The sequence below is a fragment of the Apodemus sylvaticus genome, chromosome 5, assembly GCF_947179515.1.
Source record: "Apodemus sylvaticus chromosome 5, mApoSyl1.1, whole genome shotgun sequence".
Classification (NCBI taxonomy): Eukaryota; Metazoa; Chordata; class Mammalia; order Rodentia; family Muridae; genus Apodemus; species Apodemus sylvaticus.
The window spans coordinates 155951946-155968666 of NC_067476.1; the positions used below are offsets into that span (position 1 = coordinate 155951946).

At 46.4% G+C, this 16721-nt stretch overlaps 1 protein-coding gene across 2 annotated transcripts in view; it reads right to left on the reverse strand.

The window, feature by feature from the left end:
• Nucleotides 1-321: 321 nt before the first annotated feature.
• Bcas1 (brain enriched myelin associated protein 1) overlaps nucleotides 322-16721 on the reverse strand; it is a 73244-nt gene continuing 56844 nt past the window's right edge. For both annotated transcript variants that reach the window (XM_052181578.1, XM_052181577.1), the window contains 3 exons: nucleotides 12851-12916; nucleotides 5509-5787; nucleotides 322-1343 (listed from right to left, as the gene is read on the reverse strand). In XM_052181578.1, coding sequence (XP_052037538.1) covers nucleotides 1269-1343; nucleotides 5509-5787; nucleotides 12851-12916 — 420 coding nt within the window. In that variant the 3' untranslated portion in view covers nucleotides 322-1268. The remainder of the gene's footprint in view (nucleotides 1344-5508; nucleotides 5788-12850; nucleotides 12917-16721) is intronic.

Here is a 16721-nt window from a genome sequence, read left to right on the forward strand (position 1 = left end):
TGTGCACAGCAATCTTTTCCCGTCTATATGGATTTGTAGTAAGCATGAAGGCATATCTGAACACGTGTGTGGACATCCAGAGTGGACACTGTGTTTTAGCTGCTTATGAAGACACAACCCTTGCAGAGAGCATGGGGGGGGGGCAGCATTTGAATCAGCATTTAGAATCAGAAGCTTTTCTAGAATTTAATATTTTTTATTAAAAGAAAGGTACACTATAGATCAATCAGTCAATCACATGCTACTTTGCAGTTTTATCTTAATGGACTCACGGTCCAATTCAGTTCTCTATACAAGAATTTAAAAAAAAAACACCTCAAGTATTTGCATAATCTGTCAATTTTTATTAACTGGGTTAGGGGAGGGTTTTTATCAGAGCACATTATGAAAACATTAGGACATTACAGACAGGCGTGAGAAAAGCGTCAGACAGAACAGATGAAGCAAGTCCCTCAGCCATCTGAGAAACATTAATAACAATCTATTGCAGGAACAAATCTTTGTTAGGGGTACTGGATGCAAAGGGAAAAGTGGAACGGAGGTCTTGGCGCCCCCTTGTGTTGCAAAAATGAACTTGCAACTTTATTTCATTTTACCCTGTTTTTCTTTTGAAGTTCATAATTCATGCCCTTGTCCCTGTGCCTCAGAAGTAATTGTTCCCCCAACCCCCCCAATCATTGCAAGCCCTCTCCAGCAGATCATTTCCCTGTTCACCGATAACTTTCAAGGACCCTATTTGAAAACCAATTCTTGCCCATTCTTCTTTCCAGCCTACACATTCCGTTCCGAAGATTGGCGGATGCCCAACCTAGAGCCTGCCCTGAGTCCTTCTCTCCCCGAGTGTGAAATGAAATAAACCAGTTTTCCCTTCCCCTCTTCAGGCTTAGAGGATGAGGCAGCACTGGCTACAAAGCCAGATATTCTTTGTCTCATAAGTAACTTTTCTTCTGCACCTTACTGGATACCTGCCAGTTTCTCGTAACTTAACACAAATACCTTTATCTACCTACTTCCTCCTGCACCTGGCGCTCACCAGCTCTCCTGGGTCAACTGGTCAACCTGCTAACCCCATTTTTACACTTATATGCCAGGAAAGACTGGACCAGAGACGTAAATAATACACCTTGATCTACAACAATTCAGGTTGAAGTTGTAGGCAGAATTTCATTGACTGGCCAGAAGAAGAAAAAATATATATATACACACAGCATGGGTCTGGGCAGGAGATGGCGTGGGGAGGAGAGCCCGGTGGGAAGTGGGTGGTTTGTTTACTTGGATTTTCCAACTGGTCCGATGGATACGGGGTCCGTTTGCACTTGAGCATCCAACATCCGTTTTGGTCCCTGGAGAAAAACATAAAACAGCCAGTATGAGGCCAGCAGCAGCAAGGCGTACTTACCACATGCTTATTCTAAGCTAGGTTCTGTGGTATGTAAATACACCGTGCTCATGGATAGATGTCTAGCTTCAATACCTAGTGATATTGCTTCCTGGGTTTGTGAAATCTTCAACACATTATGATTTGATTTTAAGATGAGAGTGCTCAAACCCATCTCTGAGGGGTGCTCCCAGATGACGTGTGCTCAAACTGTGACACATGTACAACAGTTCAGGGGGATAGGGGTCAGGGGTCAGGGGTTGGAGGTCAGAGGTTGGGGGTCTAGGGTCAGGGTTGGGAGGTGGGGACTTTCTATTCTAGTTTATTCTACATCCCTAGCCACTGTCAATAGCTCATTCTTTCAGTGTCTAACAAAATGGTGCCCTGATTTGTTCCCCAGCACTATCTGAAGTGACCTGACTCTCTTTTATCTGAGATCCTGTTGTGGGAAATATTAAAAATGGTCGACCCACCAACTCTCAGTGGGTTCTGATCATGCTCCCACACTCCTGTCACTAACTCTCTGGAACTGCTGGTCTCTAGGCTCTCAAACTCTCCAGCCCTGCAGGGTCATAGGAGCTCCCCTGGGCCATCTCAGTTGGATGTCCCTCTGTTAGTCATCTCTCCAGCGGGGGACCCCGAGTTCCTCTTGCTACCACACAATGCCCCACACACCCATGGTCCACCAGCTCACCATCCAATTACCTGGTAGAAGCATGACTCTTAATGCTTGAGTAGTTAGCCATTTAGATTTATGCATATATAAAGTCACAATTACAAGATGCCAATACAGTAATTTCAGAGCCAATTGATAATGATGAAGCCTTATCCCAATATTTCTAACCATATAAAAACTTAGCTATTTTGGCTAGTAGATGTCACACAGGTCCATGTCCAAAGCAATCCCTTTCTTCTCCTTTTGTGACCTCTGTCCCCACAACTCCTAGCTCTGCCTCCCTTTTCCTGTCCAATTATAGGCCTTCCACTGCCCTAATATGATTGGACATGGAAACCCCTGCAACTATCCTCCTCCTCTGTGGGTTCAGGCTGCCGCCTCCTGGGGCCATGCAAGTGCCTGGCATGTGGAGATTGCACCTTACTACTGTCCCAGTGTGGCAGGTAGATGCGTGCATGCGCTGTTATGACTGTACTATTGTACTCTTGCCATTTCTGTTAAGAGTGACATGGACATAGCCAAACCAGCCCTTCCTGCATACAGTTCTTTGAGCTCAGGGGTTGGAGGTCAGAGGTTGGGGGTCTAGGGTCAGGGTTGGGAGGTGGGGACTTTCTATTCTAGTTCATTCTACATCCCTAGCCACTGTCAATAGCTCATTCTTTCAGTGTCTAACAAAATGGTGCCCTGATTTGTTCCCTGATTTGTAAATGGTCATGTTAGCACCACCTAAGTCAAAATATGTACCTACCTTGTCTCTCCCCATCTCCCAACCGACAGACTACTTACAAACCCTCACAACGTATATTTCCCTATTCTACAGTTTTGACTTTTCTTGGATCCTTTATGTGTGTGTTTCTTTTATTTTCCATGTAATATCTCGTTGGGAAGCCCTCTCTGTCCTGGAATTCACTATTTAGCCCTGGTTGGCGCTGGACTCACAGCAATCCTCTGGAGAATTAGGATTATAAACCTGCACCACTATGTCAAGATTTTCTAGGATTTCATACAAAGGAGTAATAGAAGCCCCAGCCTTTGAACACAACTTCTTTCCTGTCATGCTTGGGTTGAGATTCATACATGTAGTGTGGATCAGAGGCACCGTGACTGACGGCTCCTTTTGCAGCCTTACAAATAGAACCCCATAACACAGGACTGTGTGCAGGGAACAATGAAGGAACATACAGCACAGTTGAGTACTGTAATGCAGTAAGTTATATGTAGCATAAAAGGTATAGTATACTATAGAGGGCATATGCATAAACTATATGATTACTATACATAACACATAGTGTATATTACATAACATATACATACTATCTGCTATGGTCTAGTGTAGGAAATATGGCAGTGTGGGAGACCAAACTCTGGAAAACCAGACTTTCAACAGCTCTCACCTTGAGAATCCACTGACCTTGCCGTTTACAGCTGAACCACCCACCCCCTTCTTCACCCAAGGCTGATCAACTGGTTCTTATCCTGGCCGAACACCTGGGGTTGTCTAGGCAGAACCAGCATTCCAGAAAAGCTGCTGGATGCCACAGTCAACATCCGCCCCAGATGACCTTTCCTCTTTCTGTGCCTTTAGCATTCCCCTCAGCCCCTCCCTACTTCCTCTCTTGGTGCGTTCAAAACTAGGCGCTTTGCCTTTCATTAAAGAGGCCTTGACAAGAACCCCTGTTGCTTGGCCTCGCTCTGTCTTTCCTGCCCATTTCTCTTAACAGTCTAGGTCCTCCTCAGCTTCCCGAATAACTAGGTCCCGTGGGTCGGGATATGGCAGTATAGTTTTGATTGTGTGTATGTGTGTGTATGTGTGGTATGTGTGTATATACATGCTCACATGTATATGGTACACATGTGACAGTCACAGCTTGATGCCTGGTGTCTTCCCCAATTGCTCTGTCAGTGACAGAGGCAGGGTCACTCACTTGAATCAAGAGCACACCAACCCAGTTAGTCTAGCTACCATCTTGCTCCAGAGATGTGCTGTTTCTGCTTCCTTATGTGCTGGGATTACAAGACCGTGACCACACCCTCTGGCATTTGCATTGGTTTTGGGACTCTCAACTCTGATAATCTTATGGGATGGTTGGAACAAATCTGATTATCTTGGCCACTCTGCCTAAACCTGCAACAGCAAAAGGAATTCTTCTGCCTCCACCAGTCCCAGTTGCTCCTTCGGTGAAGAAGCAATTCAACCAAGCAGTGACATCCCCCCCTCCCACCCCCACATTAAAGACGTAGGAGACCGTCAATCAGCCTGAGGCTGGTTCTTTAAGTTCGTTTGTCACAAAGGACCCTGTGACTGTGAGTGGCTAAGTACACCAAAACCTAACAGAAAAGTGTATTTTGTGTACCAAATAGCTGGGCTTCAGCCAATCAAAAACAATCTAGCTTCGGCCAATCAGAAGCTTGCAGTTTCTCATACCAGGCCCAAATAAGGTAACTGGTACATCACACCACTCTGACACCAATCAGTGGTTACTTTGTATCTGTATCCAGCCCTTAAACTAGCGGCTCCTAGGGCGGAGCTGGGCTCTAGGATCTTCTGGTTCCGAGCTCTGCCTGATCCAGGATAGGTCCTCCCTCAAATACTCCATAATCTGTTGAGTTTTTCTTTTAACACTCAATAATGATATGGTACAAATGGGTCTGTGCTGGTTAGTTCGTTCTTAAGTCAACACAGCCAGAGTCATCAGGGTAGAAGGAGCATCATTTGAGAAATGGCCTCCGGGAGACTGGGCAGTAGGCAAGTCTATGGGGGCATTTTCTTGACTGCTGTGGGAGGGCCCAGCCCACTGTGGGCGGTGCCATCCCCTGGGCTGGTGGTCCTAGGTTGTGTAAGAAAGCAGGCTGAGCAAGCCATTTATGCAGCATTCCTCCATGGCCTCTGCTTCAGTTCCTGCTCTCAGGTTCTTTCCCTGATTTCCTCCATGATGAACTATAAACCGTAAAGTGAAAACAAAAACAAAAACCTTTCTTCCACGGGTTGATTTTGGCCATGGCGTTTATGACAGCAATAGAAAGCAAACTGAAGCAGAGCCGCTGTTCAAGACCTGTTACCAAGACCTCAATTTGACAATTCGAGGGGGAAACTGAGGTATGAAGGGGTTGGGTTGGGTTAAGTGACTCAGCCAAGGACACAGACCTAGGAGACAGGCAGGGCAGGACTGCAGTCCAGCCGGGTGGAGCATAAGCGCTCGGTCTTGCTTCCTCCCGGCTGTCCCAGATGCAGTTTAGCTTGTCCTGTCCCTAACACCTGGCATCTTCATCCTTGCTGCCTCTAACCTTGAGCCCTAGAACAGCCCGTGTGTCTGTTGCTGTCTGTGCCTAGAACAGTGCCTGGTACCCAGTAGGTTCACAACAATCCTCTGTTGCCGGCTTTCCGGTGAGCTCCCGATACCACACTCCTTAACCGAGAACCGAGAAAGAAGGCGCGAGCGCCCCATCTGCTTACCAGGCCCTTCAGAAAGCCCCCGAGGGACTGTCGCCGCTTCTCAGCCCTCTTTTGTGTCTTGTCCCCAGTCTGCAGCGCGTTCGCCTCCACCGTGGGCTGCTGCACACACGGCACGGGTTCTCTGGCTTCCTGTTTGCCGTTCTTCTGCTTGTTGTTCTCGGCCGCTGACTTCTTGTCCACGGATTTCTTGTCCCTCGAGGAGGCCTCCTTGTTTTTCTGGGCTGTTCCCGCGGGCTCCGGCTCTGGGGGTGAGGGCGTCTTCTCCACGGAGTTTGATGTCTACGGCAATTTCAAACAAGGCCCCTGTTTAGTGTCTGAAAGATGATTCTTTAATAGCAGAGATGCTCAGATGTTGGAAATAAGTTTGGGTAAAACGTGGGAGAAAGAAAAAAAGAAACCATCAAGGTTGTGCATAACAGGTGGCGTTTATTTATATATTTATCTTGCAATAATCCATTACTCAACTATGGTTTCCCTGCAAGAATTCTCTCTGCTCCTTGGCAAACTACATACATAACTTGAGCTGAACCACTTAACTCCCCAGAGCCTGACTGAGGCAGTAATAACAGTTACCCCATGACACCTTGGGAAATTAGTCCTATACCAGATATGTGGACCCTGCCTGGCCAGTATCAGCAGTGTACATGATGGGGTATGTACAGCTCTGATTGGTTCAGGATAGCTGAAGACAGCTCAGATTGGTTCAGAATAGCTGAAGACAGCTCTGATTGGTTCAGGATAGCTGAAGACAGCTCTGATTGGTTCAGGATAGCTAAGACAGCTCTGATTGGTTCAGGATAGCTAAGACAGCTCTGATTGGTTCAAGATAGCTCAAGACAGCTGATATTAGATTGATCTGATATTAGAGCTTTGCTAGAAATAATCGAGAGGCCTTGCTTTAGTTCCATCAAATTTGAAGCTATGAGAATATAAGCCTGGGCCTTTAAGACATTTCAAGAGAAAAAATATGCCTGAACAGGAAGTCAACACAGAAAAAAGAAGCAGAGGTGAGAATGATCTAAGGAAATCCGTTTGGATGGCTGCGCATGCGCCCATGAGTCTAGCTGTTTCTAGAGCCCCTTTCAAGTATAGGCCGGTGTTGAAAGTCCCATAATTAGCATAAGTGACATTCCTTGAGGGTACTCTTTTTGAAATTCATAGTTACATATGCCTTATATTTTTATGTGAAACTGTTCTTTTATTTCATGAAATGGTAGTTTAAAAAAATTACATATTTTTAGTTTTGAATGGACATCTTTCAATACAAAAATGAGACACCCTATAGGGTACCTACAATGTAAATAAAGGTTGTAAAAAAACAACAACAACAAAACAGTACTAGAAGTGTCTGGAAAAAAAAATAGCTACATAGAGTCAAAAACCCCCAAATCTGGTAGGATGTAGAAATCTTTTTCTCATCATGGTTTTGAACTCAAATGTCCACCCGTACAGATAATATAAAAGCAGAAAAGGAAAAACAACCCGAGAAATCTTGCTCCCCAACGGTGAGCGAACTGAGACCCAAGGAAGTTCTCTGGTGTCAGATGATCACGGGTCTTAGCAACCCGTGCTAAGTGCAAGGGAGGTAAGTTGAGAAGATGGAGAAATCTGAGGCACTCATTGTCACACACACCATCCCATGGGCTAGTGGATACTCAGCTAGATCCCAGCTGGGGACACCATGTCTCTACACGGCCAGCGCCAGCCTCAACCTTGTGGCCTTCCTGGCTCGGCTCCGCCTCCCAAGGACTGGTGTTAGAATTTCCGGCCCATGCCCCTGCATGGGGTTCCGAGACCTTGCCTTGAACTCTTGTCAGACACAATCCATGTTAGCTTTAAAACAGCAGCTTTGAAAGTCACAGTGAACCTTGCAAGTGTAACTACTACCCCATGGGTGCATTTGACCCCCTTGATATAGCTCTACAAACTCTGGTTCACGAAGTCCTGACCTGTACCCGGACAGGAAGTCCGACTGACGGCAGAGCTGCAGTGTTGAGTGAGAAGGGTTTTTACATCAGTGAGTGAGGGCGGCACAGCCCTGAGAAAACCGTGGAAGACAAGCGGAGTGGCTGCTCTGAGCCCAAGCTCACGGAGACGGCCGTTTTCCAGGAAACAGATGCCTATGGGTGTAGCCAGCACCCTTCAAATTATTCCACAGAAACACCCCTAATCCTGGCATTTCCTAGCAGGGCTAAGACTTGAGGAGAATCAAGGTAGCATAAGAAGGCCAGAGCAGCCGTCTCCTCTGGATGAAGGGAACCCCTAGCATCCCCTGGAAAGGCTCGGAACCTGAGCTGTCGTGCAAACCCCCAACTTCCACCAACTGTGTGGAGGATGTCATCAACCAGCAGTGCCATGGCCTTGCTGTGTGAAGTCTCTTCACCAGCTCTTCTGTGTAAGGTCACCTGAGTAAGGGTCCAAGCACCGCATCTGGCTCACGTGGACTGCCAGACACAGAGTAGAATGACATCAGCTTGGGTTTTCTTAGAGGGAGGTGGCTTCAGGATGCGAACTGACAGCTTGCTGGTCAGGAAAGTCCCTGGCTAACAGAAGAGCTGGCCAGTCTCTTCCCACACCGCCTGCAGTTCCTCTTTTTAAGAAACCGAGGTTCTGACTGTAGGGTACAGATTAGGGAATAGGGAATGGTGAGCCAAAGCCACACTGGGGGCACACACTAGGGGCACCCCACGCACACTAGGGGTACCCCGTGCACACTAGGGGCACCCCACACACACTAGGGGCACCCCGTGCACACTAGGGGCACCCCACGCACACTAGGGGCACCCCACGCACACTGCCCAGCTGCAGGGACTCCCCCTCCCTTTTCAGGAAAAACCTCCATCTGGGAGTGGGGTTTTCCCTTGTTATTCTGCCCAGCCTCTCCTTAGGGTTTGGGATGCTGGCTACTGTGTCTCAGTCAAGTCCTGGCCCTTGGAGGTCCTGTCCTGGCCCTTCCCAGCCCCTCTTTTTTGAACACTGCTCTGATACCCTCTTTCTGCCTCCTTCCTGTGCCTCAGGGAACAGCATGGCCTTCCACTCTTTATCCAGTACCAGGGAAGAGTGGTCACAGTGGGGTTTTCTTAAACTGTGTGGGATGATTGGCTAGCAAGTCACACTCCATGACTCCGAAGCCTTCCTAGATCACCGAGAGTAAGGACTGGGCTGTGCAAAGGACTGACAGTCGCTAGTGGGTTTCTGTGAGAGAACTTGGGGCAGGCCCTTGGGTACCTCTTTCTTGCCATGCTTACATTTTCTTTTTTAATGACTTAAAAATGAATTCATGTACTTTTGCATATATGTATGTGTATATGTATGTATGTATGCATATATTGTTTATTTTCCTAGCGCATCCCTAGTTTCTAGGACTGGAGACATGGCTTGGATGCTAATAGCTCTTGCTGCTCTTGCAGAGGACCTGAGTTTGGTCCCCCAGACCCACATCAAGCAAGGCCACCGGTAACTCCAGCTCCATGGGATCTGACACCCTCTTCTGACCAAGCACCTGTGTCCACATGATCATATCCACATGAAGACAAACACACAATTAGAAGACACACAATTAAAAAGAAAATAAATCTAAAAGACAATCTGATTATTATTCTGATTTTTTTTTCTTTTTGAGACAGGGTTTCTATGTAGCTCTGGCTGTCCTGAAACTTGCTCTGTAAACCAGGCTGGCCTTGAACTCACAGAGGTCCTCCTGCCTCTGCCTCCTGAGTGCTGGGATTAAAGGCGTGGGTCACCACTGGCCAGCTGTTATTCCTTAGGCAGGTGCTCTATCACGGAGCTGCATCCACATGTTACATCACCTGGAGCTTTAAAGCAGGGGACGATTGCTAAGTTGTCCAGGCTGGCCTTGAACTCACTCTCCCCCTCAGCTTGGTCCTGAACTTTCAAGTCCTCTTGCTCCAGCTCCGCAAGCTCTGCCACCAACCCTGGCGTCATCTGATTATTCACTCGAGAGAAAGGATGGCTTTGTTATTAAATACTGAAGACTTGGACTGTTCTAGCTCGAGTTTGACTCTTCTTTCAAAATTCACGCCAGAAACATTCACATGCGAACCAGCTAAGCAGGAAGTGGAGGAACACGGCTACTGGCGTGTCTCATTTATTTGGACTCTGGAAGCTGCCTGAGGCTAGGAGTGCTCAGGCTTCTGCAAACACCCACGGGAGGACAAGCCTCAGAGGACAGGGTGTCTACTTCCCTCCTCCCTCTAAAATGAAACAAAGCCTCTGTCATCTCCAGATGAGGACATGTTACTTCTCAAGGCAAGACCCAAGGCCCTGGAAGATGGAGTTCTCAAGCCGACTTTCAAGCCTCCAGATAAACAGGAGGAGGTTTCCCTGCTCACTCAGTGCCACAAATGTTGCTTCTGTTTTAGAACCACTAAAGTTATTGGTATGGCTGTCCCTCTGCAGGGTCCAGATGAACTAGACAGTCTGCTGGATTTTCCTTTAAACAAGTGTGTGTGTGTGTGTGCATATGCACATACTTGCATGCAGTGTGTACAGTGTGCATGTGGTATGTATGTGTGTGTATTATGTTTAGTGTATCTGTGTGTGGTATGCATTGTGTGGATTATGTGTGTATGTGTGTGTGATATGTGTGTATGTGGTATGTATGTATAGTATATATGTGTGCATGCTATGTACATATGGCTTATGTGTGTATGTATGTGCAGCATGTGTAGTATATCTTTGTGTGTGCAGTATTATAGTGTGTATGTATGTATGTGTGTGCATGTAGTATGTGTAGTGTATCTGTGTGTGTGACATGTGTGTATGCATGTGTGTGCAGAATGTATAGTGTATGTGTGCATGTGGTATGTATGTGTGTATGATGTTTGTGCAGTATGTGTAGTGTATCTGTGTGTGTGGCTTATCTGTGTGTATGTATGTATGTATGTGTGCATGTGTGTGCACTATATATAGTGTGTATGTGTGTGTGTGCGCAGTATATATAGTGTGTGTATGGGTGTAGTATATGTGTGTGCCTGTGTATGTAATATGTGTAGTGTATCTGTATGTGGCATGTGTGTATATGTGTGCATGTGTGTACAGTATCTGTAGTATATGGCATATGTGTGCATGTGTGTACAGTAAGTGTAGTGTATGGTATATATATGTGCATGTGTCTGCAGTATGTACCGTGTGTGTGTGTGCACATGTGTGTGCATGTATGCGGGTCAAAGGACACCTTTCAGAGTCAGTTCTCTCCTACCTGTTAAGGCAGGTCTCTCTTGCTTTTGGAACTGTTGCTTGTTTTGGATTCTGTGCTGTGTGCCCCAGGCTAGCTGGCCTACGAACTTCCAGGTAATTATGTCTTTGCCTCTGTCTTCCATAGGAGACCTGGGATTACAAATGTGTACCACTGTATCTACCTTTTTGTATGGTCTGGGATTTGAACTCAGGTTGGCAGGGTATCATGACCAGAATTTACCCACTGAGGGATTTCACTGGCCTGTATTTTCCTTTTTGTATAAAGCAAGTTTACTGTGTTTCCAAGGTGAACCTTTGAATGTTTGGGCTCCAAAGTGCCCAGTACTGTATGTAGATTTGGAGGTCCAATATGGGTATAAGAAAGAAAATAAATGGAGAACATCATGTTTTCTGATATTATATTTATAATATGTGAAAATATGTAGTTTCATAATTATTAATAGAAGTAGAAGTCGAGGCTGTGTTCTGAATTATGCTGTAGTGATGCTTGTGATACGAGCAAAATAATCGGATGGTGAATCCCCGCCAACGGCTTAGCAACATGGCAAGCAGCACCTGCAGGCGCTGACTCACGCAACGCCAGCTCATCCCCTGAAAACGAATCCCTTCTGTGGTTATGTCTGGAACAAAGCAGTAATTCACTTTCAATGAGGCCCTACAGACGGAGCTGATGTCCACAGGCTTAGCGTCATTACAGGGAGAGACACCAGGGGGCACTCTTCTTCCCTCCTTCCTCTTTCCTCCCATTTCCCCTGCGAGGTAGAAGGCAGCCATTTGCATGCAAGGGAGAGAACTTTCCATAGAGACTAAAGCACATGAAGCACACCGATGCTTTGATTTTAGCCTTTCCAGCCACCAGAAATGTCGTACAGAAATTCCCGTGGTTTGAGTCACTCACTGTATGGTGTTTTGCTATGACATCCTATACTGACATTAAATTGTTTACTGAGCAGCCACGTCAGGAATGTTCACGGTGCTTTCCCAGTACTGATTCATCTAGGCGGGGATGCTCTATCGAGTCTGCGTCCCCCTACATCCTCCTAGGTAAGGAAACTGAGGCACTGGGAGATTGGTAATCTTTCCAAACAACTATAGCAAAAGACCCACAAAAACAAACAAAACCCTTTAAGCCAGAATCAGTCCCAGGCCCTTTGAGTGTAAAACACAGGCTTTTAAGCACTTCTTTGTATTATTAAAGTGAACACAAGAGCGCTGATACTTTTATAGAAGTATCTATTTAAATTAAAAGGAGTATCGAATTACAAAATGGGGTTAGTTGAGGATATTGAACAGCTTATGTTCCTCCCTCTGCCTCTCAAGTGCTGGGATTGCAGGCGTGTGCTACCATGCCTGGATCTATGCCGGGCCAGGATGGAGCCCAAGCCTTTGCATGTGCGAGGCAAACCCTGTCCTAAGAGAGCTGTGGGCCACCACCCAGCCCCATGGTCTCATTTTTTGTTTGTTTGTTTGTTGGATTTTGGGTTTTTTTTTGTTTTTGTTTTTTTAATTTTTTTGAGACAGGGTTTCTCTGTGTAGCCCTGGCTGTCCCGGAACTCACTCTGTAGACCAGGCTGGCCTCGAACTCAGAAATCCGCCTGCCTCTGCCTCCCAGAGTGGTGGGATTACAGGCGTGTGCCACCACCGCCCAGCCCATGGTCTCACTTTTAAAGGAAGGAACCTGTGCCGAATCAAGCGCTGTTTGTGAATAGTAAAGCAAGAGATGAGCACTGTTGGTCTAATAAGCCTGTGTGCCAGGCACCCCAGAAGAGGACAGAAAACCAGAAGCACCTGCTTGCGCTACAGTGTTCCAGACAGGGGTGAGAAGGATCAGGAGAGGCAGAAGAATCGTTACAGTATCACGAAGTCAGCAAACCCTATGACAGGGACGACTGAAGGGCACAGGAGCTCTTTGCGGAGGAGATGACATTTCTGCTAAAACTCGAAGGCGGGGAAGAAACTCTCCATATGTTGAGAGCTGAGGACGCGCCCACACCACGTCTGTAGAGCCCAACACTGCTGGGCACACAGTGGGTGCCTCACCAGGCAATGTTTCACGAGTGGCGGAAAACTTCGGGGTCGCAAGGCTGAACCCGCCCCGCAGGCTGAGCTCACGGCCACTTACTTGGCAGCTGGAGTCTTTCCCGTTACTTTCTTCCGAGCGGGTGATTCCTTCGCTCCCTCTCACTGACTACAACAACAAACAGACAGCGTCCTTTCAGTTACCACAGCACAGCGCCGGCGGCACACAGGTGCACGCACTTCTTCCAAAACCGACGCGACGACCCCCTTCATCCGCCCTTGATGTTGAGGATACAAACACGAAAAGAGCAACCGGAAAGGGGTCACTTGGAGAGCTGTGACCGTTTGTGCTAGCAGAGTCTGATGAATTCAAGTGTTAGCTTCCCAAAGGAGCAGCAAACAATCGAACAAACAAATAAATGAAATAAAAGTTACATATGGGGTAACTAGATGCTTGTTCCTGTATCCCCAGGAAAACACCTGTAATTCGAGCACTTAGGGGCTCAGGCAGCAGCAAGACTGAGTAAGAGAGAGTCAAGACTAAATGAGCCCCTCTTTCAGAAGGAGAAGGGGAAGAAAGTAATGTCGGAAGGAGTTGGTTAGCGATATGAATGAATGAATGAATGAATGAATGAATGAACTGGGCATTGGTGCCACTTGCTTGCTAATTCTTTGCTGCTTTCAGCCAGTGGAGGAGAACTGAGTTAATGGGCACCATCCCCCATCCTTTAGCGCCCCCTAGAGCCAGTGGCTTCCTCAACAGGGCAGCGTCAAGTTGAATCTGCATCTTTGGTTCCTTCAAGCAGGTGAGCCAAGCTACTGGTTCCAAAGGCGTGGCCACAGGCCCGAAGGCACCAGACTCACTTGGGGACTTGATAGAGAGATGCAAGTTCTTCACACCTGCTTAGATCAAGATCCACAGAATCAGAAACCCTGGTCCTGGGGCTCAGCCACCCGTGTTTAACAAGTCTCTCATGGGGTTCTGAGCGGTGCTCTAACTGGGCACAGTCAGACTCAGACTCACCCTGGGCCTTGTGACTTTAACGATGGGTGGTGTGATCAAACTCCCACGTGACGTGAGGATGAGCACTCATTGGGTAGCATCATCTCCTCCCTAGCTGCTCCAGAAGCGAGGACTCCTAACTGTTCCAGTTATAAACTGGGATGTTCTCTTAGCAGACAGCATATATTCACAGTGCACAGCTAGCTAAGAACACTTAATCCTGAGAACATGAGAGGCGGGCCCTTCCATGCAAGCAGCGGCTATGAGGACAGAGCTCAGACCCCAGGAAACTGGGTGGGCATTGCGGTCATTTGTGATCCCAGTGCCTGGGAGGGAGGTGGAGACAGGATTCCTGGAGATCAGGCTATATAGGCTGGCTTTATCTGAGGGCCCCTGGTTCAATCAAGAGACCACGCCTTAACATGTAAGGAAGACTCTTAACAATAGCCTCAGGTGCACATTTGCGGCATGTGCATGCACACACCCTCAGTGTACACCCATGTACGGGCAAACGTGTATATAAGCACACACACCAAGCATGCATGACAAAGAAAACAGCTTTCCTCTGTTCACTTTGAGGCACAAGAAGACACCTTGAGCTAACCAACTGCTGGCTTCAGATAAAGATATCAAAGTTCATCTGAGGTCACGCCCTTATTATCCCTGTTATGAAGAACAGTCCCTCCCACCGTCCCTCCCTCACTCCCCTGCTTCCTTCCATAGTCTACAGAACCCTGTTTCCATGACAACTCAGGTAATGTAGGTTGGGCTTTACCATCCAAACAACCCTAGCCACAGAGGCTTATTTTGACCAGCTGTCAAAACCAGCAGCTACTGTCTGAGGACACTAAAAGTCTTTCAGAGACCACTTAGCACAGAATAGAAAATCTGAGAGGCCCAGGAGCAGTTTCTGAGACTTTCTTACTCTCTGCTGGGCTAACTTGTTTCATGTGTGGTTTTATTCATGAGACTCAAAGGTGAATCATTTCAGCCTGCAGTTTAGACTCTAGCTGCGGTGTCTCGAGCCTCTCGCATGTTAACGATGCTGGTTTTTATCCCTTGCATGGTGCTGTGCATTTTGATGATTTGATTCTTTGTGGAGTTTTGGAGCCGCCTCCAACATGGGTCTCTCAGAGGTTCAGCATTTGAGTAAAAACATTTGGTGATCAGCTCACGTATTGTTAGGAAAAGAATGCAAATGGATTTTGACCCTTCGGCCAGAGCTGACAGTTAGGAGAAGTGGATTGGATGTTGTGGTGCAGACTTTTGATTCCAGCGCTGGGGAGACAGGGATGTGGTGGATATGTTAGTCAGGGTTCTCTAGAGTCACAGAATGAACATCTCTCTCTCTCTGTATATGTGTATATATGTATATGTGTATATGTGTATATGACTTAGAGGCTGCAGTCCAGCTAATGCAAAAATGTCTGGCTGTGAAGGAAAGTCCAAAAATCCAGTAGTTACTCAATCCACAAGGCTGGGTGTCTCAGCTGGCCTTCATCTATGCTGGAATCCTAAAGAAGTAGGTTCTAATGCCAGTGCAGGGATGGACTTGCTAACAAGACAAGGACAGGCAGCAAAGAGCAAAAGTCTCCCTCTTCCATGTCCTTCTATAGGCTTCCAGCAGCAGGTGTGGTCCTGATTAGAAGCGTGTCTTCCCTCCTCAAGATCAGGATCAAAGTCGTGTATCTTCCTTCCTCAAGGTCTGGACTGGGAGTGGATTCACTCAAGCAAAAATAAGCTCTCACAGCTGTGCCCTCCATTTCTAGTTTGTAGTTCATTTCAGATGTAGTCAAGTTGACAACCAAAAATAGCCATCAATCTGCTTATCCATCTTTGTATTTATCTATGTATCTATGTATCTATGCATCTATGTATGTATCTATCTCATCTATCATCTATTATTCTATCTATGTATCTATTATTCTATCTACTTATCTATCAACTATCTACTTATCTATTATTTTATCTATCTATTTATCTATTATTCTATCTACCATCTATCTACTTATCTATTATTCTATTGATCTATCTATCATCTATCTATCTAAAGACAGAGTCTCATATAGCCTAGGCTGGCCTCAGACTTAATACGTATCCAAGAGTGACCTTGTACTTGTGATCCTCCTGCATCTGCCTCCTGAATGCTGGGATTACAGATGCAGGCCACCACTGTCAGTCCGTAGGTGAAGTTCTGATACTGTGAGAGTATTAGCAACAAAGTTTCCTACCTCAACCTCATTAACTCAGATCCAGGGAAATGATTCTAGGAGAAATTTCCAGGTCCACAGAGGTTAAGCATCTCAGTTTTCTACTTCACTGAGATGTTCATTTGTAATAGAACTGGGTTAGTGATATAAATGAGCTGTCTGAAACAACTTTCATCATAAGAATAAATATATCCAAGAATGCTATACCCAATCTTAACATATAGGCCAAGTACTAACTTTCCTCCTTTGCTTGTGATTTTAAAACCAGTAGCCCAAGGTATAAAGATGATGTTGGTACAGAAAACATTGATAAGGGAAGCTGGAGAGCGGAGCTCAGCATCCCAGCCCCCACATGAACCCCGAGGAACCAGCAGCCTGGTAGGAAGCAGTGTGGCACCCACATCAGAGGGTAGCCATAGAAACAACAAAAAGGGACCAATAGGAGATAGGAAATAGGACTTAGAACTCTGAGTCTGCTTGAGGCTTTGGGCAAATTGTTCAGACTCTAGTCTCCGAGTCCTGAAATTCACTTGGGAGAATTTCAAGTCTTTCTTACAATTGGGCTTAAAAAAAATTTTTTTTCTAGGAACCACTCTGGGTGCTAGGTGCTTCTAAGTACCAAGCCATCTCTCTGTCACCCCCTTATTAAGATTTTAATACCTGAAAGGAATTTCAAGATCCAGAATTTTGGCCTAAAGGCTTCTGTATCTTGTTCTATAATTCTCATTTTCAAACCATCTCCCTTTCTCCTGCAGATACTA